General features: G+C 40.7%; 1 protein-coding gene across 1 annotated transcript in view; it reads left to right on the forward strand.

The window, feature by feature from the left end:
* CDON (cell adhesion associated, oncogene regulated) overlaps positions 1-26,647 on the forward strand; it is a 93,822-nt gene that overhangs the window by 62,301 nt on the left and 4,874 nt on the right. The window contains exons 15-18 of the mRNA XM_068978238.1: positions 4,370-4,492; positions 8,401-8,622; positions 10,631-10,881; positions 14,060-14,139. Of these exons, the coding sequence (XP_068834339.1) occupies positions 4,370-4,492; positions 8,401-8,622; positions 10,631-10,881; positions 14,060-14,139 (676 nt within the window). The remainder of the gene's footprint in view (positions 1-4,369; positions 4,493-8,400; positions 8,623-10,630; positions 10,882-14,059; positions 14,140-26,647) is intronic.

Here is a 26,647-nt window from a genome sequence, read left to right on the forward strand (position 1 = left end):
AAATGAAATGGTGTATAGACCCCTACTTTGAATTTTTTCCAAAGAAAGTTAATTTGTCCAATTTAATACAGTGGACCCTTGAAGAGTGAGGGGTTGGTGGCTCAGTATGTAAAGAATCCGCCTGCAATGCAGGAGCTGCAGGAGACGGGTTTGACCCTTGGGTTAGGAAGATACCCCGGAAGAAGGCATGGCAGCCCACTCCAGTATTCTTGCCGAGAAAATCCTATGCACAGAGGAGCCTGGCAGGCTACAGTACATAGGATCACAAAGAGTCAGGCCCAACTGACAAGATTTTGCAAGTATGCATCCTAGTTCAGTTTTGCGTGTGTGTGTGTATATGACATTATTTGCTTAACATTTGCTTTTCCCACTAAATGTTACTCTCCTAGTGGCAGAGGGCCTTCTTTCCCATGGCTGTATCCTAAGCCCTACACTGTTGAGTTGTTCGGTATTTATTGAGTGAATGAATGGGTGAATGCTCAGAGTCCAGAAAAGAATAGTGGAGTGTCTAGGGTGATCAGGTTGGAGAAAAGGCATCTATGGTAGCCAGCAGCAGAACAGCCGCCTTCAAGTTTCTGTTTTTTTAAATTTATTATCTTGGCCGCTCTGGGCCCTCATTGCTGGGCTTGGGCTTCCTCCGGTTGCCGCAAGCCGGGGCTGCTCTCCAGTTGTGCCGGGCAGGCCTCTTGCTACGGTGGCTTCTCCTCTTGCAGGGCACAGGCCCTCGGTGCTTATGGGCTTAGTAGTTGCGGTGCTGTGCTTAGTTGCTTCACAGCATGTGAAATCTTCTTGGGTGAGGGATCAATCCCGTGTCTACTACATTGGCAGGCAGATTCCTAACCACTAAACCACCAGGAAAGTCCTGTCTTCAATTATTTAAGGACTAGAATGTGGAAGAGGTACTCAGTCTGTTGAGGGAGGGAAGCTAGAAGGAAATCGTGTGAGGAAGAACCCTTTCATACCATATATCTCTAACATGGGTTCCCTCACAAAACAAAAAACTCCCTAATTTAGGAGTGTTCAGTAGAAGCTGGATACCTGTTTCTCAGTGGTAAGTTGCAACAGATTCTTGCTTTGGGAGGAAGGCTTCTTCTGAGGTCTTTTTTTCACTCTAAGATTCGTTTTTTTTCCGAAGTATTAATCTCCTAATGAATCATCTCACAAAATTGTCCCAAGCCAAGGTGACTTTCTTCTGACTTTTCCACATCCAATAGTTTTTTGTCGTAAGTAATCTTATAATAAGTTACTTTTAATAGGTGGTACCATGTTTCTTTAAATATTGTGGTTTTCTTTTTACTGTTCATCCATTACTTTTGTGATGTGATGAAAAATTTGTTATCTAAGTTTTCATACCTGGCACAGAGAAGGTGCTCCCTAAATATTTTTTGAATGATAGAGTGATTGTTTCTCTTTTCTTAATCTGGAAAAGTAGGAAAGAAATGAATTCCCCAAACCTGCCTTCTTCATAAGGAGTTGGGGAAGTGTGGAAAGATCATTGTTAGTGGCAAAAAAGGTTCAGGGAAGTCAGGATGGTAGCTTCCTGGAGGTGGCAGTGGCTGGAGGGAGCATGAGGGGACCGTGGGGGGCCAGGAACACTTGCTTCACCTGGGTGCTGGTCCCACGACTGCGGTCTGTGTGTGAACATTCATCTCTACAGTGATGGATTCTTTTTCATATGCATGTTCATGAAAGGAAATAGCGTCGTTAGTGACCGATCCACACTGTAGTCCTGGCTCACTCTTCATTTTAGTTTTGTCTGGGTTAGGCAGGTGGAGCTGTCTGGTTTTTAGTTTTAAACTCTTTTGAGAGAGGTTACACTTTCGTTAGGAGGTCGTTCTAAACAAGGCAAATATAAATAAAACAAACGTCCCTCTCTGTTTCCGTCAGTATCACTCCCTCCCCTCCCCTTCCCGGTTCAACTCTAGAAATCCGCTGAGAAACACTTCTCTAGCTAAATCTTTGAACATTTGCAGACTTGCCTGTTGCGCCTGTGGGGTGTGGAGCAGGGAAGTTCCTCTAAAGGAGCTTGTGTTTGTATTACTAGCATCTGTACATGTGAGCTCTGCCTTGTGGTTCACAGGGAACTTGTTTATGAACGTAATAGAGCAGTTAGCTGCTTAAGTGGGCTTCACTGTGCTGTGTAATTTGCTTATTCCTTATTTTCAAGTTTATGCACTTGAAATTCTTTTTGTGGCAGTTGGAAACTATTGGCTTGCTCTCCCGAGCTGAGAAACAGAAGTATTTATCCTTTATATGTAAAGTTTTCTTTAAAGTTAGATTACTTAACGTATATCAACGCAAAATTGTTTTAAGCTTTGAAATGCAATTACATTGTTAAAGAATACAGTAAGAGAAGAGCAATTATACTGGTACCCTACCTTTTGAATTAAGTTCCACGTTTAGATAAGCTGTAAACGTTTTGAACATACCAGTGTTTTTGTGATGATTATTTAATCTTGTACATTAATTGAGTTCCAAGAAAATCAGAGTATGTCATCCTGATCTTTAAGCCTGTGCTTTCATTTTTTACCTTTTCTAAAACATTCTTGGTGAAAAAAACTGCTTGCTGAGCAAACAGCATCCTGGTTGGTTGATTATAAACCTAATAATACACTTAGGTGTCTTATTTGTCAATGACCTATAAAACCTTTCCGGTGATATTTCCTATAATTGGAATAATTTCAATAACAATGGGATATTATTCTAATAAGATATGTGTTAGTTCATTTTCTCTTACTAGTAACTTATCAGAAGCTTAGTTTAATTCCATTTTTACTAGTGCTATGAAAGGAAAACTTCAAATCTAGTGCAATAACTATTCAAGTGAATGTTGATAAGTGAGTGGGGAGCTGGGCCAGGAAAGAACTAAAGATAGAGAAAAAAGTGGAAGTCTTTTAGCAAAGTTTTTGGAATTTAAAAATAGATCTGTTCCTATCTCAAGTAGATTTTGAGTCAAGTTTCTTTTAGGATCCTCTTTACACTTATAAATGGGGGCCTACTCACAAGTGGGGAACTCACAAGAATCCCCCACTTGTGAGTTTTTCCTAGTCCTTCGATCCTAAAGTAAGCAGATTCTCTTCCTTGTAAAATATGGAACTTGTAAAATATGAATGAGGGGCTTTGTGTTGGTGGCCTGGAAAGGGGTATGTTTCTGGGTTGAGATGTTTTTTGTCTGTGTTGAATCAGGAAGAATCCCGGAGCCATTGGTTCTGTCAGCCAAGTCGATTTGACTTGTGTGGATGGTTTTGTTTCATTTATTTTTTTTCTTCTCTCTCTTTAATTGACTCTTAAATCAGTTGGTGGTATAGTTGAGTTTCTAAGAAACAGTGAAAACAGTTTGAAGAGGTATTTTCTAAGAAGGATTAAAGGTGCTTGAAGATTTCATTGAGTCTGGCAGACGTGTCCCTGTTTATTAAAGTTTGTCACAGGTCCACGGAAGTAAAAACAGAGAGTGATTTATATTGAAGTTGCTCACTTTAGAAGTGTTTCTAAATGAAATGCTGGCTGTGTGCCACGGATCGCAGCCTTATTCTTTACTTGTGTGGTTTGGAGACCCGGATTCAAAAGGAAAGAAATGGCAGGAGCAGTAGCCAAGAGCTTCCCAGAGTAGATTTTGCTCTCTGAGCATTCATTTATACGTTGGAGGGCTTCCCTGATGGCTCAGGGGTAAAGAATCTGCCTGCAGTGCAGGAGACACAGAGACACGGGTTCCATGCCTGGGTCAGAGAGATGCCCTGGAGAAAGCAATGACAACCCACTCCAGTATTCTTGCTAGGAGAAGTCCATGGACCCAGGAGCCTGGCAGGCTACAGTCCACGGGGTCACAGAAAGTCAGACATGACTGAGTGCGCACGCGCGCACACACGCATTGTGTCCCATTAGAGTGGAACTGAGAGTTTTGCTGAGGTCTGTCTTGTAATGGTCACTTGTTCTGGGTAAGACATTGTTTTCTGACTTCGTACATGGCATTGCTTTCTGGTGGATGAACAGAGTGGGTTGACTTGCTCGCTGAGGTATAGGGTCAAAGGACTTGAGGGTTTTCTTTTAACTTATGCATAAAATTAATATGTATTTTATGAAAGACTTCCTGCTAATTACTTGTAATGAAACAAAGTCTGAATCCCCATAGACAGGTTTAGTTTAATTCAATTTCTCTCTTCTCTTTACCATTTCTTTTCATACTATGCAATAGAAATGCTATTCATCTGTCACGTATTGCTAAAAATATAAGGACATTTTTATTGCTCAGACTGACTATATGGTGATGGCTCCTGCTCCAACTTCATTTTGAAATCACTAAATAATTTTATTGACTCTGTTGTTTAGGTTGTGGGGTATTTAAAGCTTGTCTTCTATTTTTCCTTTCTAGGTTCAAAGCAGTGGCACATGATCGGCCACCTGCAGCCAGAAACCTCCTATGATATTAAAATGCAATGCTTCAACGAAGGAGGAGAGAGCGAGTTCAGTAACGTGATGATCTGTGAAACGAAAGGTAGGAAGGGGTGAGAATTAGTAGTTCTTCCCTGCACAGAGCTAGGATTTTGAACTCTGGATTCCTTCTGACTATCGATGTGCTTCCAAAGATACTTTGGACTGTTTTCTAAGTACATCCACTTAGACTGTCTCAACAGTCTAGCCTTATGTCAGCTGGAGCAGCAATCCCCAACTTCATTGACACCAAGTGCTGGTTTTATGGAAGACAGTTTCCCATGGACCAGGGAGGTGAGCAGGTGGTTTGGAATGATTCAGGTGCATTACATCTATTGTGCACTTTATTTCTATTATTATTACATCTGCTCCACCTCAGATCATCAGGCATTAGATCCTGGAGGTTGAGGACCCCTGGGCTAGCAAACTTGCCTTAAAAGTAGTTTAGATAAGTATACCTCGTAAATTTCTACATGCCTCTGGGTAGGTCACTTCCCTTTTTCTTTTTGGTCCTCCATGAAGGAATAGAAATATTTGCTGACTAATTTCTGAGATTGCTGAGAGAGTTAGAATGCTTCCCAAGAGAAGGCGCTGCTTATGTTTAAAGTGGTTTTTGAATGACAGATATGTATACTACCTACCTGTTCAGTTAAGTGTAGTAGTTAAGTTCAGAATTAGTTGATAATTCTAAAATAAGATTTCAACTGCTTGCAGACATAGATTAGCTGTAAAATACTACAAGTGTTGAAAACAGAAGATACCACACTTGAGTAACAGAAGCAGCTGAAGTGGAAACTGAGGCTCAGAAAGGTTGAATTCATATGCCAAGACTCAGCTTCATCGTTTAATTCTGAATCATGTCTTTCTGCTTCAAAACCCACATGTTAAATTCACGTTTAAACGTTTATACACACAGACCTGTAGACTAACCTTGAATTTCATTTGTTTAGCAATATATTTGAGTACCTTTTTGTACTGGACACTAACATATTAATGAACATTTCTCACTTGCCTCCAGATGCTGTGAAACTCAGAACACAATTACATACAAATGAAATTTCTTGTCTCTGCTCCCAAGACTTTTAAGAATCTAGCCAGGCAGAACATAAAACACAGACAACAATGTAATAACTATATTGTTTTTAATAGTCTTATAGTATACATCATTAATTGACTCCGCTGGGGAATCAAAGGTTCCAGCTATAGACTTTCAGATCAGAGAAAAACAAAAACCTTCTTTAAAATGTTAATTGGCACTTCCCTGGTGGTCCAGAGTTTAAGACTTTGCCTTACAGTGCAGGGCGTACAGGTTTGATCCCTGGTCAGGGAGCTAACATCCCACATGCCTCGTGGCCAAAAAAACTGAAGCAATATAAAACAGAAGCAATATTGTAACAAATTCAATAAGGACTTTAAAAAATGGTTCACATAAAAAAACGAAAAATCTAAAAAAATAAAATTTTAACTGTTCACGCTGAATGAGTTTCTAAAATGTATTACACAATCCTCAGCCTGTTTAAATAGAACGTTGGATGCATGAGTTCACCTTTTTAAAGAAATGACTCAAGGTTCTTATTGTGAACAGCGATTATCTTATCTTAGCAATTCAGTACAGTTTTCTCGGGAGTGACACAGGGCTGGAGGCCAGCCACTTCCCCCCACTGTTAAAGATGTAGACCATCGTGATTTTTATTTAGTTCTCTGCTTCCTCTTTCTGTTTTGCCCCTTACCTTGCTCATGTCACGCTCTTGGCTCTCTCTTCTCATTCACATCCGTGGGACCGACCGTCTCACCCACTGCAAAAGTTTTTAAGTTCAGCAAGAGGTTGGCAACCGCTCATCAAGCTTGGTGGAATTATGAATAAATTCAGAGTAAATGAAGAGTGAATAAACCTGAAGGACTTCCCTATGAGTAATTGTGGTCTTTCATGTACAATCTGTAACATCCATTTTGCCTCAGAAACTTGTTTGTTGTCTTAGGAATTGGCAGGGACCTTAGAATTGTATAATCCAACATACCACCCAAAGTAGAAATTTCCTTTAGAGTCTTTGCCAGGTATTCTTCTAGCTTTCAGTGATGCAGAGCTCTTTCCTTGGAAAGGCAGCCTCTCCTTGACTGATTTCCAGCCCTGTTCTGTAGAGTTGAAGTTGCTAGAAAATGGAACCCCAGTATAATATTCGTTGAAGTAGGTTTGTTTTTAAAGATCACTCTGCTCCTGTAAGTAGTTAGGAACCATAACAAAAAATGTAGAATAATAATTAATGACAGTAACAAAAGTGATTGAACACTACCACGTGCCAGGCTGTAAGCCGAGAGCTTTTTTACATGGATTAACTCATTTATGCTTTTATGATTTTATGTATTTATTCTAATTTTTTAAGAAGTGTTGGCTGCTCTGGGTCTTCCTTGTGGTGGGAAGTCTTTCTCTAGTTGTGCGCGAGTGCGTCTCTTGTTGTGGCACGCGGGCCTCCCAGTGTGGTGCACGGCTTCTCTCTCTTGTGGTTCGCAGGCTCTGGAGCACACAGGCTCAGTAGTTGTGGCGCATGGGCTCTCTGCTTGTGCCATAGGCCCTACAGCCTGTGGACTTATCTAGTTGCATCTCGAGCGCTCTCTCTAGTTGTGGCCTGCAGGCTTAGTTGCCCTGTGGCATGTGGGATCTAAGTTCTCAGTTGTTCAGTTGCTGAGTTGTGTCCAACTCTTTGTGACCCCACGGATGGCAGCACGGCAGGCTTCCCAGGCCTCCGCTATCTCCCAGTGTTTGCTCAGGTTCATATCCATTGAGTTGGTGATGCCATCCAACCATCTCATCCTCTGTTGCCCCCTTCTCCACCTGCCCTCAGTCTTTCCCAGGATCAGGGTCTTTTCCAATGAGTCAGCTCTTTGCATCAGGTGGCTGAAGTATTGGAGTTTCAGCATCAGTCCTTCCAATGAATATTCAGGGTTGATAGCCTTTAGAATTGACTGGTTTGATCTCCCTGTTGTCCACGGTGCTCACAAGAGTCTTCTCCAGCACCGCAATTTCAAAGCATCAGTTCTTTGGCGCGCAATCTTTTTTATGGTCCAGCTCTCACCAGAGATCAAACCGACATCCTCTAATTGAAAATTAGATTCGTAACCAATGGGCCACCAGGGAAGTTCCCTCATTTACTCTTCATTACAACCTTATGATGAAGCTGGCATTATTACGTCTATTTTCCACATGCAGAAACTGGTTTATGGAAGTCCAGTCATATGGCTAAAGGGTGAATGGTGGAACAGGATAGAAACCCAGACAGTCTGGTTCTAGAGACCAGGCCATCAACCACTATGCTGTCTGCTGGTTATGTAACACGTAGAGCATGAAGAGCATGTTTTCTGGGGACAGAGAAAGTGGGGTTTATGTGCCACCTGTTTTTAGCTTTTGCTCTTGCCGTTATCCAGAATACTAGTGAATTAGGTAAAAGGACTGTGTTTACGTAGACCTCAAGAGTTCTTGGTTTTGGAATGTTTAGTATTCTGTGTGAAGTTTTTGGAATTGTATATTTTGTTCTAGTAGTTCAGAGTCATGTCTTCTAATATGATTTACAGGCAAAAGGCATAAAATATGTAATCGTGAGTCTCATTCAGCTCAATGTGTATCAGACAGAAAGGAGTTTTTGTCCCATCTGTAGGTTAAAATATTTTTATTTCAGCTCTTTGGGAGTCTTCCGCCAGTGCAGCTGAGCAGATCACCGTATGGCAGCTTGGGTTAGACCAAGTGCATCTGTGTCTCTGATCTGATGATTTCTCTGGAATTTGTGGCCTAAAACCTTGGCACATTAGACTTTTAAACTTTGGATCCCTCTTTGTGACTCATTGCTGGTCAGATCATCTCAGTCACAAGTGTAAACAGACTGGCTCGCGTTCCTAAGCAGACCTCCTTCGGAGAGTAAACCATTTCATAGAGACTGTCTTCACCCTGACATCATGTTTTCCTTTCTGTTTTTCAACTAGTGAAACGGGTCCCTGGAGCTTCTGAGTATCCCATCAAAGACTTGAGCACCCCTCCGAATTCCTCGGGGAGTGGAGGGAACGTGGGCCCTGCCGCCAGCCCCACCAGGAGCAGTGACATGCTGTATCTGATTGTCGGCTGTGTGCTGGGTGTGATGGTGCTCATCCTCATGGCCTTCATTGCCATGTGCCTGTGGAGGAACCGCCAGCAGAACACCATACAGAGTAAGCCATTCACCGGCATCTCCTCCTCTTTTTTCTAAAGATGGGTAGAAAAATATTGTCAGAATAAATATTGATTTCTAACACGTTTGTGCATGAGTGTTACGGGATAGAACACATCAGATGCTCTTCATTCAGTGGAGATGACTTTAAGATGGTGCTAGCTGTCAGCCAAAATAAGTGGAGCATCCAATTAAATTGCCCAGGAGAAATAAACAGCAGAGCCCAAACTAAGCAGGTCTCTAAGTAAATAGCTGACTCAGTGTTGGGAAACTCTGGTGGTGTTGGACCACCAAAGAGGCTGAGGAGTCAAAGCGTGGAGCTTTGAAATTGCTTCAGGAATCCCTCTGTACTGCTCCAGATCTTGTCAACAAGGAATGAAAAAGGCATGATGGAAAGGAAGCTAGTGAAGACTGTTCTAAGTCACTGTCCTGGGATGACACAGATGAAGACACCATGCCCCCGATTTGGCACTTCATGTACCGAAACAGCTCCAGAGTGGTGTCCCAGCCCCTCAGACGTGTCCAGGCGCGCTGGAGCTGTCAGTGATGGCGCTGTAGTAAAACATGTAACCTAGAACACTCTTCCCTTTTCTTTCCTCTTTTTTCATCCCCTCACCTTCTTACCATTCCTCTTCCCCCAGCTATTATAAAAGAGGACAGTCAGATCAATCAGAGGCTTTAGTCTCTGCCGGGAGGAAGTATTTCTGTTTCCTCTTTGGCCCCAGAGTAAAGAGATGAAACAACAGCAAAGACGCCAGCAGTGATAAGCTCTCAGCAGCTCTTAGCTGGTTCCTGCCTCTGGTCCCTTTTTAGTGAACAGCTCATGGGGGAGAAGTGATTTATTTTTATCACCTTGTTGCCAAGAGATAGGCAAGGTGAGAAGTGGTGGAGATGCTGATGGTGGTGCCAGGCTGGAAGAGCTGGCTACCTTTTGGGTCTTTTTCTAAATGTTTCCGATGTCATTGACTTTGGTTGTGTGAGAGTGTGCTAAATCACTAAGAGTACTGATGTCTGAGCAAAATTAATCTGGCTAAAGTTACTTTCCTTTGTGACTTGATGATACGTTGAAAGATGGGGAATGGTAATGTTCATTGATGGAAATGTCCATTGAGTCATTGATTCAGAAGACAGTCCTTGTGGCTGTCAGCTCTGTGCCCCACACTGGTGGGCAGTGCAGGCTTCATGCCTTCTTCATGTGGTTTAGTGGAGAAGAGAAGCACTGACAGGACACGCCTGTGCTGTTAACACACCTGTCACGGGAGGAGGGACGGCCACTCCAGCCTTGGCACTCTCCCCCAGTACCTTTGAAGAACTGATCAAAACTCTGACAACAAATCCGGTGCAGTTTAGATAATATACATTCTAAAGAACAGTTCACGTTTTCCAAATATATCTGGTAGGTGTGCTTCTGGAAATCAGATATTTGAGGCAGCTATGGAAATACTTTTAATGTAAGGAAAGGGAATAATTAGCCTTTCATGCCCCGCAATTTCCAACTTGGCTGTAATAACCAAGGACCTGTATGAATAGTGAATGTTTCCCCAATCCTATCCTTTTACTTAAGTGGTGTTTATTGCTTTTTGAAATATTCTACCTAAAGTTAGCCTTTTGCTGGCGTTTTATACAATTTCTTTCAGCACTTTGAAGCATCGGGGAATTTAAACACATTTTCTTAGTGTTGCCGGTACTTTGATAGTTGCAACTTGCACAGTTTATTCATTCTCTTTTGAGCAATTTCTCTCTGGTTGATTTCTCTTCCCATTAAAAGAGTTGTAACTAACTCATAGTTCCTGGCTGCCTCTACACCGTTAAGGAAATAACAGTAATAACTTGATTAAAGCAAATCTCACAAAGAAGCTGTAAGTGAACACTTTTTAAGAGTGTATTTTAGTACAGCTATAGTTTATTAGGGATTTAATTAATAAAACTTCCCAAACAAGAAGAATTGTCTCTTTCAGTCCCTTACCCTTTCTGTTTGTTTGTTTGCTCTTTTTGTTCTCTCTCAACAGAATACGACCCACCAGGCTATCTCTACCAAGGGTCAGATGTCAATGGGCAGATGGTGGAATACACCACTCTGCCCGGCACAAACCGGATAAATGGAAGTGTTCATGGAAGCTTCAGCAATGGCTGCTCGCATCTGCACCATAAAGTCCCCAATGGAGTCAGCGGGAGCTTAAACGGAGGGCTCTACTCCGGGCACGTGAGCTCTCTAACCAGAACACGTGTGGATTTTGAACATCCTCGTCATCTAGTGAATGTAAGAGACCTACTTATAAATAAAAGCCTCCCTATGCCCCACAATGTCAGGGTGCAAGAACATGGTCAGCCCACGTGCTTTTCCCAATAAAGAAACCTTACAGGCTCACTGGTGTACCTTGTGTCACCGGTAGCCCCTTGATCCAGTCATCTTTGGAAGCTTTCTGTTATCAAGCAGTAGTTGTATTCATCAGTCTGAATTATATCTAGAGTTATTTAGCACTGAAAGTGCAGGGCCAATTATAAACAGACTGGAAGTTGTTCTTGAGATGAAGCGGAAATACTGTTGGCCATGGACCAAGCCACATAGTTTAAATTTGATTTATTTGTAGTCTAAAAGCTTATACGCTTAGAGGAGTCAGGCAGATCGGGAAATTGAGTGAAACGAGTTGGAGATGAGACGGAAGTAGTGGAGGTATGGGAGAGCCATGTAGAAGCAGCCCTGGGGGGCTTCCCTGGTGGCTCAGTGGTAAAGAATCGCCCTGCCAATGCAGGAGGCACAGGTTCGATCCCTGATCTGGGAAGATCCACATGCGGCTAAGCCTCTGGGCCACAACTGTTGAGCCTGTGCTCCAGAGCCTGGGAGCCGCAACTACTGAACCCACACGGCCTAGGGCCCGTGCTGTGCAACAAGAGACGTCACCGCAGTGGAAGCCCACACATCACAACTAGAGAGTGGCCCCTGCTCGTTCGCTGCAACTAGAGAAAAGCTCTTGTAGCAATGAAGACCCAGCACAGCCAAAAAGTGAATAGATAAAATTTAAAAAAAACAAGAAGCGGCCCAGGTTCAGCACCTGTTGTCCACACACCCTGTGTGGCCAGGTCTTCTGAATTTTCACATCTGTAAATCCAGGTGAAAGCTAGATTTTTTTACATGTTGGCAACTAATTACGCTTTTAGAAAAAAGCCTTGTATGGGCCATACATAGCATGGCTGTGTACCACCAGATTTTCACTTCTGACCTCCTATGAGGTTTTCTTGACTTGTTTTGCCCCACGTGTGTTTTGTGGTTGCCTGTAGGATTTTTATATTTTATAAGATTAGTGCCCTCTTGCCACAAGGAGTGATAAACCTTTAGTACTACTTTATTTCAGTACAGTGTAAGAGACCCAGGCTCGATCCCTGGGTTGGGAAGATCCCTTGGAGAAGGGAAGGGCAACCCACTCCAGTATTCTTGCCTGGAGAATCCCATGGATAGAGGAGCCTGGCAGGCTACAGTCCATGGGGTCACAAAGAGTCTGACACGACTGAGTGACTAACACTTTCACTTTCAACCAGCTGATACACTTTCATTTTTGAAGTGGGAATAGAATGACTAATGTATTTTAGGTTTGTACTGGTTTAAGAGATTCTCTGCACCAGGAAGCTTGATTTATTACATTGTTTGGATAGTCAGCCACTTTATTTTCAACCACATAAATAAAATGTTTAGTTGATCAAATTAAACACTCATTTACATTTTTGTCATTATTTCAATTACAGATAAATTTGCCATAACCTACAATGTGCTAGAAATGAAGAAGTTTATAGAGATTTTTTAAAAAATCTTAAACAGTAGTAAAGATTTATTAAAATCTTACCTTTGGAGACCAAAACTATGATATATATTTGTATCTTAAAGCTAGAAATCTAATGGCTTTCCTGTGACCTAGCTTTAGTATGTTGTAGAAAAAATATTTAATTTGCTTCAGTACATCATTACCAAAAGTGAATAATGATTTCATTATTTTGTATGGAAAGACATGGCTTATATTCAGACTTTCTAAACTTTTTTTTTGTCACCATTCCTAGTCCAAACTACTAACATTGTCTAAGAAATTGAAGGAGAGAGCATTACCGTTTGAATAGCACATGCTGTTTCCATAAGAAAAAAAAAATAAGTCTGATCTTTGCTTTAGTATTTGAACACAGTACTTTGCGTTTTTTGAACAATGAGTTGCTATTTAAATAATAGCTGCCCCAGTAAGTGTGCAGTTTTAGATGTTATCCTCTGTGATATTAGCTCATTCATTTTCTTACTCTTCTGGATATGTGGAAATAAGGGCATTTTTAAAACGGTTTTGATCATAAAATGATTGAATTAACTTTAATATGTTTGGTGAGTCCAATAAATACACTATCCTGTAGGTTCTTAACTTCAGGTTTTTCTAAAGCTTTGGAGTTTATCCTCCTGGACTGAATATAGCATAGGGATATTCTTTCTCTCAATGTTTTCTCAAAAGCTCCTGTTGCTAGTTGGGTCAGGAATGTTGGGAGAAATTTTCAGTACTTTGGGTTTGCTTAGATTCTGGCTGTTGTTATGAGATGAATGGAAATGGAAAGTATTCTGGGAAAAACAATTGCCTGAACTTTTCCTAACCTTGAGGGCCTGTTCTGGGCTTGGGGAGCAGTGTAACAGCCTCCTCCACCCTTATCAAATTCAGCTCTGCTGTTTTGCTTCTGAAAGCAGAATTTTGACTCAGACCATAAGGTTGACTCAAGTCTTAAACCATTTTGAAGAACTCTCGCCATTGTATATGTGAACATTTTACAGTGAGGTATGTGTTAATCTGGGCATTTTTCTTAATTGCTGGGCAGTTTCCGCCAAAAGCAACAGCACAATATTAATACTCCCCTCCAAGTCATCGCTGGCTGAGAATCTACTCCATCTGGAAAAATATAACATGTTTTAAGACTTCATGGAGTCAAGTGAACAAACCTAATCGAAATAATTACAGGAAAATGAAGATGGGTTTATCTTGTGACATCATTCAAACAGATTTCCACCCTGTTTCTCCAGCTAGCATCCCATAAAAATTTTCCATGACTGCTAGGAAAGTAAAAATGAATAGGAGGTTATAACGTATAGTGTATTTTGGGCCCATTAGATTTGAAACACTGAAGGGAAATGACTAACCTTCTCCCTTCATTTATTTCCCTCTTTCCAGTACAAACATACATGCAAAAACCCATGGTAGTTGAGTTTGGGGAGAACAGTTTTAGTATTATGCACAACTCCTGTGTGAATATAGGTAAATAGTGATAAATAGAACACAGCTCAAGGAGATGGTTAAAATATCCCACGTAACCATTTATTGTAGGTGTGGCTTTACTTAACTTTAGAGATGATCTGATTACTAGTCTGTGACACCTTCAGCACTCTCTTTTTTTCTTTTTCCCTCTGCTTCCTTCCTGACAAGGGTGGTGGCCTGTACACAGCAGTACCTCCGACTGACCCGATGGAGTGCATTAACTGTCGGAACTGTCGGAACAACAATAGGTATGTTGGTGTGCGTCTGCGAGTTATGAGTAGGGGTGTGTGACTCCGTTTGTTATCCTGTGTTCAGCAGCGAAAGCTCTTGCAGTTTTACCTAAGTCATGTATAAATCTCAGAGTATGGAGTCTTAAGTTTAATGTTGTTACTCAGTTGTTGCCCCAGCTTTACAATTTTTAAAGCTTCGTGCTTTGGTTTCTTTTGATATATTGACGACATAAAGGCTTTATTTCTCACTGAGATAGTGTTAGAAGGTTTGATCTTTTTGAAACCTTTAAATCAGTGTCTTTCTCTTTAGATAGACTCTATCTTTTCTCACATATTCTATTTTCAGTAGACTTTTCTGTGCTGTGTAGACTTTTCTACTCCTTATTGTAGATGACAGCCTGTTTGAATGTTAGGGGGGAAAAACCCTGTGTGTATGGTAATGTTTTTTCATGGTGACATTACTGAAATTTTCTTATCAGGTTGTTAACCTTAAGATAATTAATAATTAAGTAGCACAAGCTGCTTTCTTTTAATTTCTGTTTTTTTTTTAAATTAAGAATTATATGTGCTCATAATATTTCAAACAAGATAGGAATATGCAGAGTGACATATACATTTAATTTTTGATAGAATAGTCAGAAAGCTTTCATGCTTCTTCTTTGTATATTAATCCTGAAGGATTATCAGATATTTTGTTGTATTAAAGTTACGACTGTCGGAAACCTCAGTTCTTTCTTTTTCATGATGATGGTGTTTGATTACATGGTCTCAAAAGTCCTTCTCCACTCTAAAACTCTGCCATTTAGAAATCATATTACAGTTAGTACATAAAATACCTGGAGTATTGGACTAGAGTTTGGATATTTCATTATTGAAATAGGATTTGGCCCATATTTTAAAAATGAATTATGAAATTAAAAGTTGCATCTGGGAGCTATCAAAGCCAGAACTTAAAGAAGGATCCAGTCAGTCATTGAATTAAAATTACATTGTTTCATCTTGTGTTTTGAGAGTTGCCGAGCAAAAGCCATAAAGCTTCCTAGAGATTTTTTTTTTTACCATTTGCTTAACCCATTTTAGGGTTTCTGTATTAGCAAAAGCCATCTGCCTGTTTTGTGTACCAAGATTTGCTTGTTATATTTTAAAATGCTGTATGACCTTAACTAAATTTTAAGATGCTTGTACCAGTAAAGCCACATTTTTGTCCTGAGTTTGTTAAAGGCTTTATCACAACTTGTTAGGAACATGCTAAAGAATCAGTAAAGATAGTTCATATGCCCAGTAAGTAATCAGATGGATTTAATTAAAACATATCCTCTGTGGCTCCTGTGGCCAGCAGCAAATATGATTCAACCCAGACATTAGAATGATGTAGCAAGAAGACCTCAAGTCCAAGAAGAAATCAACATAGGCTTTGCCGCTGATTAAATCTATGCTCTTGGGAAAGTTATGTAATCTTTCTGAGGCTGTTCCTTATCTGAAAAATGGTGAATTGTCCTAGATGGTGTAAAATTGCTCGCAGTGTACTCTGATTATAGCTTTTGGTAATTTGCTGCTAATCATCTTTATAATGAGGTATCATATCCTGGTACCAGAAATATATCCCATTCCTTAAAAGAATTTGAAAGACTTCTGCCATCTTGTATTCACTGCCATTTTTGTTTGTGTGAGCTTGTGTGTGTCCGTGTGGTCTTTGGGGTTTTATTATACATGGTTTTCTCCTTTAAGCCAGTCAATATTTCTATTGATTTTCAAGTTAGTGACCTCTTGTATTTCATGTTTGGGGTTTTACTTTGATCTGGAAACACAGATGAGTTCTCTGCAGCCTTAGAAAGCCAGCTTCAGTTTCTCCCTGGCCCAAATATTCTTCCTGTCTCAGAATCTCCCTATTTAGGGCAAACCTTCAGTTTCCTGCCTGGGCTCCGAGGTTAGCCAAGTGGCTCACCTGGCTTCTTGGAACACTTATGTGATTCTGATACAGATTAACATCAATAAGTACCTGTCTTCAACTCTGCAAAATTGGAATCATTAAATCTAAAGGTTTCTGACTCTTTTTAAGATTGTAATTGAAAACAGGCATCTCCTCTCAAGATCCTCAAGATGGCAAAATTTGTAATAAGCTTCAAATACTGAGAAGTAGATGATATATCATTTATTCCCCAAAATATGCACAATTTTAGACAATTTACACTTCTAAAATATTGACATTATTGCTAAGAATAAACTTGCATTTCCTCATGCCAACTGAAAAGAGTATGTACACAAAAAGAGGCATAATGTCAGTTCAGCTATATGAGGGTATCAAGAGGGCATTTTGGAGTTTTTGGCTGTTCAGGCAAAATGAACATTTATTGAGTCCTAGCCAGGCACTGGAGTTTCCAGGCAGAAGGAATCAAGTCATGGAAGGAGGAAAGATAACACTTACATGAGGGTAAATGGTCTAGTTCAGTGGTTATCAGGCTTTTGCATGCTCTGAAATTGCTTGGAGCACTTGTAAAAACAAAATTATGAAGCTCTATTTCTAGAGTTTCTGACTCAGTAGATCTAAGGTGGGGACTGAGAATTTGCTTTTCTAGTGCATTCCAGGGGTGCTGATATCTCTGTTTGTGGGATCATGCTTTGAGAACGACTGGCATAATTTGGCTGGAGTAGCCAAGTAATGAGTACTCATGAACCCCTAACTCATTTTATGAGCCTCTAAAGAATCCCCCTGCATTGCAGGAGACCTGGGTTCAGTCTCTGGGTTGGGAAGATCCCCTGGAGGAGGGTATGGCAACCCACTGCTGTATTCTTGCCTGGAGAATCCCCATGGACAAAGGAGCCTGGTGGGCTACAGTCCATGAGGTCACAAAGAGTCAGATATGACTGAGCGACTAAGCACATGCTGCACATCAGGGGCTGAAATTCAGCCCCTCAATAAAGTACGGTCCTCGTGCTCAGTCATGTCCGACCCTTTGCGACCCCATGGACTGTAGCCAGCCAGGTCCCTCTGTCCATGGAATTTTTCAGGCTGGAGTGGGTTGCCGTTTCCTCCTCTAGGGATCAAACCTGCGTCTCCTGAATTAGCAGGCAGATTCTTTTGCCATTAAGCCACCTGGGAAGCCCATAGCAGGCCATAAATCTGAAAAACCAGACTGAGTTTATATCATGGACGATCCTTACTGTCAGGGTTTAGTAGTTCATTTAATCAACATTTATTGAGTGCCCACCATGTAGTAGGCCTCCCTCCAGAGAGCTGACAGTTAATAAGAGGGATTCACAGACAGAACTAGAAGTATGGTGAGTAGAGTTTGAAGAAGCACGTTGAATCTCATCGTTTTATATTTAAGGAGTAGGAAAAGTCCCCTTGTTTCTGTAATGTAAAATATAGGAGAGATATGAGATTTTTGCCTTAATCAAAAAGGGGGGACATGGGTTAAATGTTGAGACACACTGGGCTTAGTGGCATCGCGATTCTTTTGAAGATGTTTGAGAAAAGGAGCCAGCTATGCAGAGATGTGTTTAGGCTGGTTAATGGTGGTGGGATTGGAGGAAGACCAGTGTGACGACTTGTGTAACGAAGGCCTTAGCTTCATGAAAGGAATGAGGCTAGAAAAGGAGAGCTGAGTTAGATTCTAGAGTTAGAATTTTGGGGATTAGCCATTGACTGGAATGCACTGATAGGAATCTAGGAAAAGGTTCTAATGAATAGAGAGTTTCAAATGTGAATGGCCTGGTAGATGCCATGGTGATAGTCATAGAAACGAGAAACTTAATGAAATGATATATTGAGGGAAGGTGATGATATTGGTTGGATGTTTTTAGAGTTTCAAGTGCCAGTTAAATGTCTAAGTCAAGCAGACAGATGAAAATGCTGGTCTTGGGTTCAGGGAGTAGATTGGATTAGTGATCTTTATATTTACAAGTCATTTGTATCAAAGTAATAGAACTTAAAGATGGGTTGGACATTTTGAAGTTCTCTACCTGCATATAAAAGTCGACCATTTTAAAGATATCTGGTGGTGGGGCAGCGGGGGGAGGATTTTTGTTTTATTAATAAGACATTTATTTGGAAATGCATAAATATGTGTATATGTATACACAGATATATATAGAAATTGCTATTTTTGTAGGATAAAAGTGTTTGAATACCACCAATTCCATATTGCCTAATAAAACAAAGTTTGAAAGAAAAGCAAGTTTAAAAATAAGTGGGAATACTAATGGAGACAGTAACTTTGGCTGATTGTTTTTATATATTTAATTTTTAAAGGCTTTTATTTCTTACATATTTGACGTAATTAGACATTCTTTTCATAATCCTCTCATATTATTATTTTTTTGCTTACTGCCTTGATATATTTTCAAAGAGATGAGGCAAAGGGAGTGATAAAATCAGGAGAGCAAAAATTAAAGAGGATTCAACCATTCATCATTCACTCAACAGACATTTTTTTGAAAGTCTTCTGTGGACCAGGTGCCAAGCTAGGTCCCAAGGCTACAGTTATGAACAAAACGGGCATTGTCCTTGCCTTCACTGAGCTTATAATTTGATGGGGAGACACATCTTTTTTCAAAATGGCATAAATAAATCAAAAAAATGAATAAATAATTCAAACTGGGTGCTTTAAAGACAATGTAAAGAATGCGTTAGAAAGGAAAGACTTCACTAAGCAAGTGGCACCTTACGTGAAGAATTTGTAAAATTAGGTCAAAGAGAATGGGGATAGGTTTAAAGCTTTCCAGGCAAAGGCAAGGTACTATTTATGCAAAACCTTTAAAGCAGAATACTGAAATCCTGGGACTTTCCTGGTGGTCTAGTGGTTAAGACTACACTCCCAATGCAGGGGGCCCCGGTTCAATCCCTGGTCAAGGAACTAGATCCCACGTGCCATACTAAAAGATCCCATGTGCCCCAACTGAGACCCAGCACAGTCAAATAAATAAATATTTCTAAAAATAAATAAATAAGTAAATAAAAAGGGACTTCCCTGGTGAACCAATGGTAAAGACTTTATCTTCCTACGCAGGGAGTGAGGGGCGTGGGTTTGATCCCTGATTGGGTAGCTAGGATCCCACATGCCTCGTGGCCAAAAAACCAAAACATAAGACAGAAGCAATATTGCAACAAATTCAATAAAGACTTTAAAAATGATCCACATCAAAGAAAAAATCTTAAAGTCATTGGTAATAGATACTATAAGCTATTAAAAGAACGCTGGAATTCTTACAGAATCAAAGAAGGCTAATGTGGCAGGAACGTAGTAAGGGAAAGGGCCAGAGGTAGATGAGTGATTTAAGACCATATGGAGCCACAGTGAGTCAGCGAAAGCTAGCATGATAGAGCACTCTGGAGGATTGAGTTTGGAGACTCCATTGGATGGCACAAGAAAGGATACAGGGGATCAGTTGGATGGCTGTGGCAGCGGTCCAGATGAGAAATAATGCACTAAGAGAGCTGTAGTAGATGCAGAGAGAGGTAGGTGCTTTGGAGAGACTTAGGTGCAATTTTTTTTTTTTTGAAAGATATGAGTAACTTATATCTTTTTTAAAAAAGATATGAGCCCACAGAGGGGAAGATGTCAAGGATGGTGTCCAGGTAATTGGATGTACTCACTGAACGAGGAAACACTTCGGGAATGCACTTATGCCCATCCACCCCTCACACACCTGGGAGTCATCCCCTTCAACCCTAGTGGTGCCTCATCAAACTCACCTTGACCCAGGGCAGGTCTCTTACGCTGCAGGTTACTGATGAGTGAAGAATTGGTGAAGGCCTTTCCCCTTGGAATCTACCCGCCCTGTATCTTGCCGCCCTAGCTTTTTTTTTTTTTTTCTCCCCTGCCTTTTTAGATTTAAACTAGAATGTATTTCTTGGAGTGGCCTTTTAAAAAGCAAGTCATTGCCATCCTTAAGGTCCTTTTATCATCTTTCTATTTCAGTAATAGAAAACTTTGCCTTTCTTGTCCAAACTGGCATATTGACGTGAAAATTTGAGAACAGGTCAAAGGGGAGTGGACGCAACAGATATGCGTTTGAGCAAACTCTGGGAGATAGTGAAGGACTGGGAAGCCTGGCATGTTGCAGTCCATGGGGTCACAAAGAGTGGGACACAACGTGGCAACCGAACAACAACAAAAGGGGAGTGCACACTCTAGCAATCGAGAGTTTTATTTGCGTCTAGGGCTTTGGTAGCATTTGTAGAGGACTGCCTGCCTCACTGCGTTCAGTCCGTTTGAACGCTTTTCAGGTTTAAGAGCTGCATGTAATGACTCACTACGAACAGCTGGAAAGAAACATATTTAATGTAGCTTTGGGGGAGCCAGCCCCCTGCATGAACGACTCAGTTGAGAAATCCTTGTGCGTTTCAAGAGTTAAACAGATTTTAATCAAATAAATCAATAGCTTTCTACCCTTCTCTCTTCAATTCAGAACACAGTAGTGCCGTTCTGGATATGTCATTAAATGGGGTTTTTCAGTTGCTTGGCTAGTTTAATGGGAAGGGATTGACATTAAACCTGCTCTGTTTACCATCAGTCTTGATAATTTGTAAGAGAGGACACTGATGAAATTCACAGATGAATGAACTGAGAGGTCCCATCAGGAAGGAACAAAAATTAACTTTAAGTGTCCTAGAGAGATTGGAAATGGGCAGGAAGTTGCCAAGTAAAAATCAACTTGGAAAAATGTATATAATCCATCTGGGGAAAAAAGTATGAGCTATACATGGCTGGTGGTCAAGAGGAGAAATAAAACTATGGGGAATAGTGCTTTAGAAAACATAGATATTATAAATGACCTCCAAGTTTTTATGTAGTGATCACCTTAAAAGTCTGAGTATTGTTGGGTTTGAAGGTACTCCTTCACCGACTTGAAACCTTCCACTGAGTCAGATATACTCAGATAAACATAAGTGTGTAGAGATGAATATGAAAACATTCTATTATAATAGTAGATCTTTTAGGTGGAGGGTTTCGTTTACCCAATTGGTTTGTGAAATATGAAAACAACTGCTTATCTAAAGACAATTAGACTCTGCTCCACCAAGATTTCCCTGGTGGCCCAGAGGTTAAAGCGTCTGCCTACAATGTAGGAGACCTGGGTTCGATCCCTGGGTCGGGAAGATCCTCTGGAGAAGGAAACGGCAACCTGCTCCAGTACTCTTGCCTGGAAAATCCCATGGATGGAAGAGCCTGGTAGGCTACAGTCCGTGGGGTCGCGAAGAGTCGGACACAACTGAGCGACTTCACCTTACCAGCAGGTTAATTGGTTAGGATTCAACCCATCTCCTATCCCTGACCACTCAGCTACTTCAAAACTAGCCATAAAACCAAAGGAAGGAAATACACAGAGCCCAAGATTTGGATTCTCTTCCATCTATGGTAATCTCCCTGATTCTCTGAGAAAAACATTCAAAAAACTGGGTCTAATTTCTTCAATTGATCGGTTACCTTCCTTTTGGGGGGAAGTTACTTATATTCTACTTTTGATATGGAGACCTGATCCTGTTGTCAAGGAGTAACGTGGTTAGTATACAGCATGCTTTTGGTCTTTTATTTGTAAGATTGTGTGTGTGTGAGAGAGAGAGAATGAGCTTGCCACATTCAGTAATGCATTCTGTCATTTATAGTCACCCAACATATATTTAAAGGGAGTGTTAATTGCTCAGTCGTGTTCAATTCTTTGCAGTTCCATGGACCATAGCCCACCAGGCTCCTCCATCCATGGAATTCTCCAGGCAAGAATACCGAGTGGGTTGCCATTTCCTTCTCTAGGGGATCTTCCCAACTCAGGGATCAAACCTGCAGCTCCTGCATTGCAGGCAGATTCTTTACCGTCTGAGCCACCAGGGAAGCCGGAGACGGCTGAGTGACTGACACCAACATGTATTGTTGGCTGTTCTGTGACGGCCACGAATAAACTAGTTCCCAAAAGGAAACTTCCCCTGTGTGGCTCGGGTCACTGCAGCCTACAGCAAAGAGTGTATGGTGAGAACAGGGGACCTCCGTGGCCCCAGAGGAATGTCATCAGGGTTCTGTTGCAGGGTAACTGATGACCTCCTCAAGATAAGGGCCAGGTCAGCAAAGTGACAGACACAGTGGCAAGAGGAAAGAGCAAGGGTGAGGAGAACATTAGAGCAAACCGCCACCGAGATGAGACGGTTTCAGGAGATATTCGTGGAACACATTCATGAAAATAAGTATCACACATCCAAGAGGTTTGTGGGTAGTTAGTCCCTGCCCTCCAGGGATAATCAGAAGAGGAAACTTAAGGCAAAATGTATACAATTATCTAATCACAGAAATTCTGTACATAATCATGCTTAACAAATATTCAGCTATGTAATCAGAAATTGGATACTTCTCTGCAAAACATTTCAGAGGTGCTATGTAGTTTTGCTGGAATGTCCAAAATACGCTTAAGTAAGTAAAGTGGCTCAGTTGTGTCCGACTCTTTGCGACCTCATGGACTGTAGCCCACCAGGATTCTCCATCCGTGGGGTTTTCCAGGCAAGATTACTGGAGTGGGGTGCCATTGCCTTAGTCAAATACTAATGCAACATATTCTTCCAAACACAATGCTGCGCTACTATTGCAGTTTCTTATTTCTTAGTGTGTGCTATTCAGATGGCTGCTTCAAGAATATTTTATTTTTTATGACACTATAAGAGTCATTCTCCTATCTTCTGCTTTGGTCAGACAGCCCTCTCCTGTTTCCTGAAAGATACCTTAGTGATAAACTGACAGGTCCCAGAGCACCTGAATTCTTGCAAAGCAGCTCAAATCTGTATGTGGCAAGATGCACGGAGTTCTGTTTACTCAGTGTTTTCAAAGTTAGGCAAAGTCATTTCATTGAGCTAGAGACAACCCATTGAAAACTGTCATTCCACCTTAAGCCAAGAATAACTGCAACTGAAAGATTATTTGAGAAGCCTGAGACAGATAAGAAATTACAAACTATGTGTATTGTATAAACTGTGAAATGTGCATTGTAAGAGCATGTTAATAATGTTATAAATATGCAGACATTTGCCCTTTTCTCTCTCTCTCTCACTACTTGTAGATTTGGGCCTCTTACTTATATACAGGTACTATTTTTGTAGTTACCTGGTTGCTTTAGAAATTTTAATTAAAGCATCAGTAAAAGAATTGTGTCACTTGTTACAGGCTTAATTACATTCAGAACAGGTATCATGTTTCTTTTCTGTAGACTATGTCTTCTGTGTTTATATCTTAGCATGTAACCCCCAGGTTAAAGCCATTTTTATGCTGACCCATGCAGACAACCAAAAATGAGCTAGAAGTAGTGTGACTCAATTACTTATATTTGGTTTTCTACATCAGTGGTCCCCAGCGTCTTTAGCACCAAGGACTGGTTTCACGGAAGACAGTTTCCCATGGACCCAGGTGGGAGGTGGTTTTGGGATGATTCAAGTGCGTGGCATTCATTGTGCGCTCTATTTCTCTTGCTGTTACGTCAGCTCCGCTGCAGATTGTCAGGCATTAGAACGTGGTGGTTGGAGGCCCTGCTCTACATGGTTAATTACTGACGATTATGAGTCAGAGTTCACTGTACTAGAACATTTAAACGAGTTTGGTTTATCGGGTTGAAATTTGGGTGATCATCACTTTACCAGTCTAAGTCACATGATGATTTTACTGTAAGCACCACCCTGTTAACTGAGACTCAAAGTTTGGAATAAAAGTATGCACTGCAATGGTTTTCTATATCACTTAGCTGAAAGATAGATGCTAAAGAATATCCAACAGGAAATTGCACTTTTCTCCTGCTAAATATCTGTAATTTCTTTTAAAACATACGTATTTACTTGTTAACTCCCAGCTCATAAAACCAGATGACAGTATCAGCCCTCTAGATGCTATTCACTGTAATTGGCCCTGGCGCCTCTATCTTCACCATCCTCTGGTCCTGTCCCATCCATGTCGTTCACCTTCATTATCACAAGAGTACTGTATTTTTTTTTTTTTTCCCACTATGAAAGAAACTAGTTTATTCATTTGGAAAATGTGAAGCCTTGCCACTTGTTTTCATCAGTGAAGGCGGCATCAGAACCACATCTGCCATATTGTAGCAGCTCTCAGGCTGGTAGCCAGTGTAGTGATCAAACATCTGTGAAATAAAATGTTCGCAAAAGTGCTGTACACTCAAACTGTTAGACTGCCCTTAGAGGTCCTTTAAAAATCTCATCCGTTGCTTTAAATTAAAGAAATGAGCAGGACAGAAGAGAAACGAAAGGGGATAAAAGACAACAGAAGACCTGAAGGCATCTTATCTGGTGAGTCTTCATTATTTTGTGTTCACATTATGAAATTTCATTCCTGTTAGCTCTGTGAAAGCCAGTTATTAACTTACAATATCTTGTTTTTTAGGGAACTGCCCTGGTGTTTCAAAGTCTGGCAGGTATATTTTTTTCCTACACCTTATCTTTACTTCTTTAAATGAAAGTATCTCTTTCTGACCTGATCCTTCCTTTTGTCTTTCAGGTCTCAGGTACCTTTGCCTTACTTACAGATTCCTGCAGAAGCTCATTTTGTTTGTTTTACGTCATGATTGGGGATTTCATTAAGTGCCTGACTGTGCTCTGTGTCTCACTGATCTAAGAGCTTTCTCTGACACCAAGAACAGACATTGCCCATCCTCCAGAAGACTGACATTTAAGTCAGATAACTTTGAAGCCAACAGATAGAAAGAAAGCTGAACAACAGAGCCAGTATGAACGAGGACAGAGACAATTTCTATTGTGGTACAGAAATCTTCAGGGGTAAGTACATGATTCGTTCTCACTTTTAATCTATGTGTCTCAGTTTTGGGTGTGATCTATTATGAGATATCTTGACCCATTAGTTTAGTTGTTGCTCTTTGATAATAGTTTTGCTTGCTTACAGAAAAGCTTATTTAAAAAGTTTGATGTTCGATGTTTATTATGTATCCATTCACCATTTTTGCTGAGGCCCTACTATATGCTATTTACTATGTGCTTGGCACTGGACGTTATGACCTTCAGTTCAGTTCAGTTCAGTTCAGTTCAGTTCAGTCGCTCAGTCATGTCCTACTGTTTGCGACCCCATGAATCGCAGCACGCCAGGCCTCCCTGTCCATCACCAACTCCCGGAGTTCACTCAGACTCACGTCCGTCGAGTCCGTGATGCCATCCAGCCATCTCAGCCTTGGTCGTCCCCTTCTCCTCCTGCCCCCAATCCCTCCCAACATCAGGGTCTTTTCCAATGAGTCAACTCTTCTCATGAGGTGGCCAAAGCACTGGAGTTTCAGCTTTAGCGTCATTCCCTCCAAAGAAATCCCAGAGCTGATCTCCTTCAGAATGGACTGGTTGGATCTCCTTGCAGTCCAAGGGACTCGCAAGAGTCTTCTCCAACACCACAGTTCAAACGCATCAATTCTTCAGCGCTCAGCCTTCTTCACAGTGCACCTCTCACGTCCATACATGACCACAGGAAAAACCATAGCCTTGACTAGATGGACCTTAGTCGGCAAAGTAATGTCTCTGCTTTTGAATATGCTATCTAGGTTGGTCATAACTTTTCTTCCAAGGAGTAAGCGTCTTTTAATTTCATGGCTGCAATCACCATCTGCAGTGATTTTTGGAGCCCCCAAAAATAAAGTCTGACACTGTTTCCACTGTTTCCCCATCTATTTCCCATGAAGTGATGGGACCTTAATTGGAGTCTAACATGCATTAGTACTTTTATTAGTACTAAAACAGCAAAATATTTTAGAGCGTTTTAACTCTAGGTTCTTCTCCAGTGCTTTGTTATTTTTTGTCATGTAGTTTAATGCTATAAATATTTAAAAACTTTTAAGACAATACAGTTCCTGTTTTTCTGCAATGTTTATTCACAATTCCCAACATTATCTTTGTTGCTATTCTCTCCTGTCTTTTTTTTTTCAGTTAATTTGTATTGGAATGTAGTTGATTTACAACGTTGTGTTAGTTTTAGCTGTACAGCAAAGTGAATCAGTTATACATTGCTCTTTGATAATAGTTTTGCTTGCTTACAGAAAAGCTTATTTAAAAAGTTTGATGTTCGATGTTTATTATGTATCCATTCACCATTTTTGCTGAGGCTCTTTTTCAGATCCTTTTCCCCTATAGGTCACTACAGTGTACTGAGTAGAGTTCCCTGTGCTATACAGTAGGTCCTTATCAGTTATCTGTTTTATATATAATAGTGTGTATATGTCAACCCCAATCTCCCAGTTTAGCCCTCCCTCCCTGTCGCTTTCCCCTTTGGTAACCATAAGTTTGTTTTCTACATCTGTGAGTCAGTTTGTGTTTCGCATATAAGTTCACTACTACCTTTTTTTTTTTTTTTTTGATTCCACATATAAGTGATATCATGTGATATTTGTCTCTCTCTGACTTACTTCACTCAGTGTGACAATCTCTGTGTCCGTCTATGTTGCTGCAAGTGACATTATTTTGTTTCTTTTTATGGTTGAGTAATAGTTCATTCCGTATATGAGCTTTTCTGTATGCCTCTTATGTCTCTTAAGCTTCTTTATATAT

The sequence above is a fragment of the Capricornis sumatraensis genome, chromosome 8 (genome assembly GCF_032405125.1).
Source record: "Capricornis sumatraensis isolate serow.1 chromosome 8, serow.2, whole genome shotgun sequence".
Taxonomy (NCBI): domain Eukaryota; kingdom Metazoa; phylum Chordata; class Mammalia; order Artiodactyla; family Bovidae; genus Capricornis; species Capricornis sumatraensis.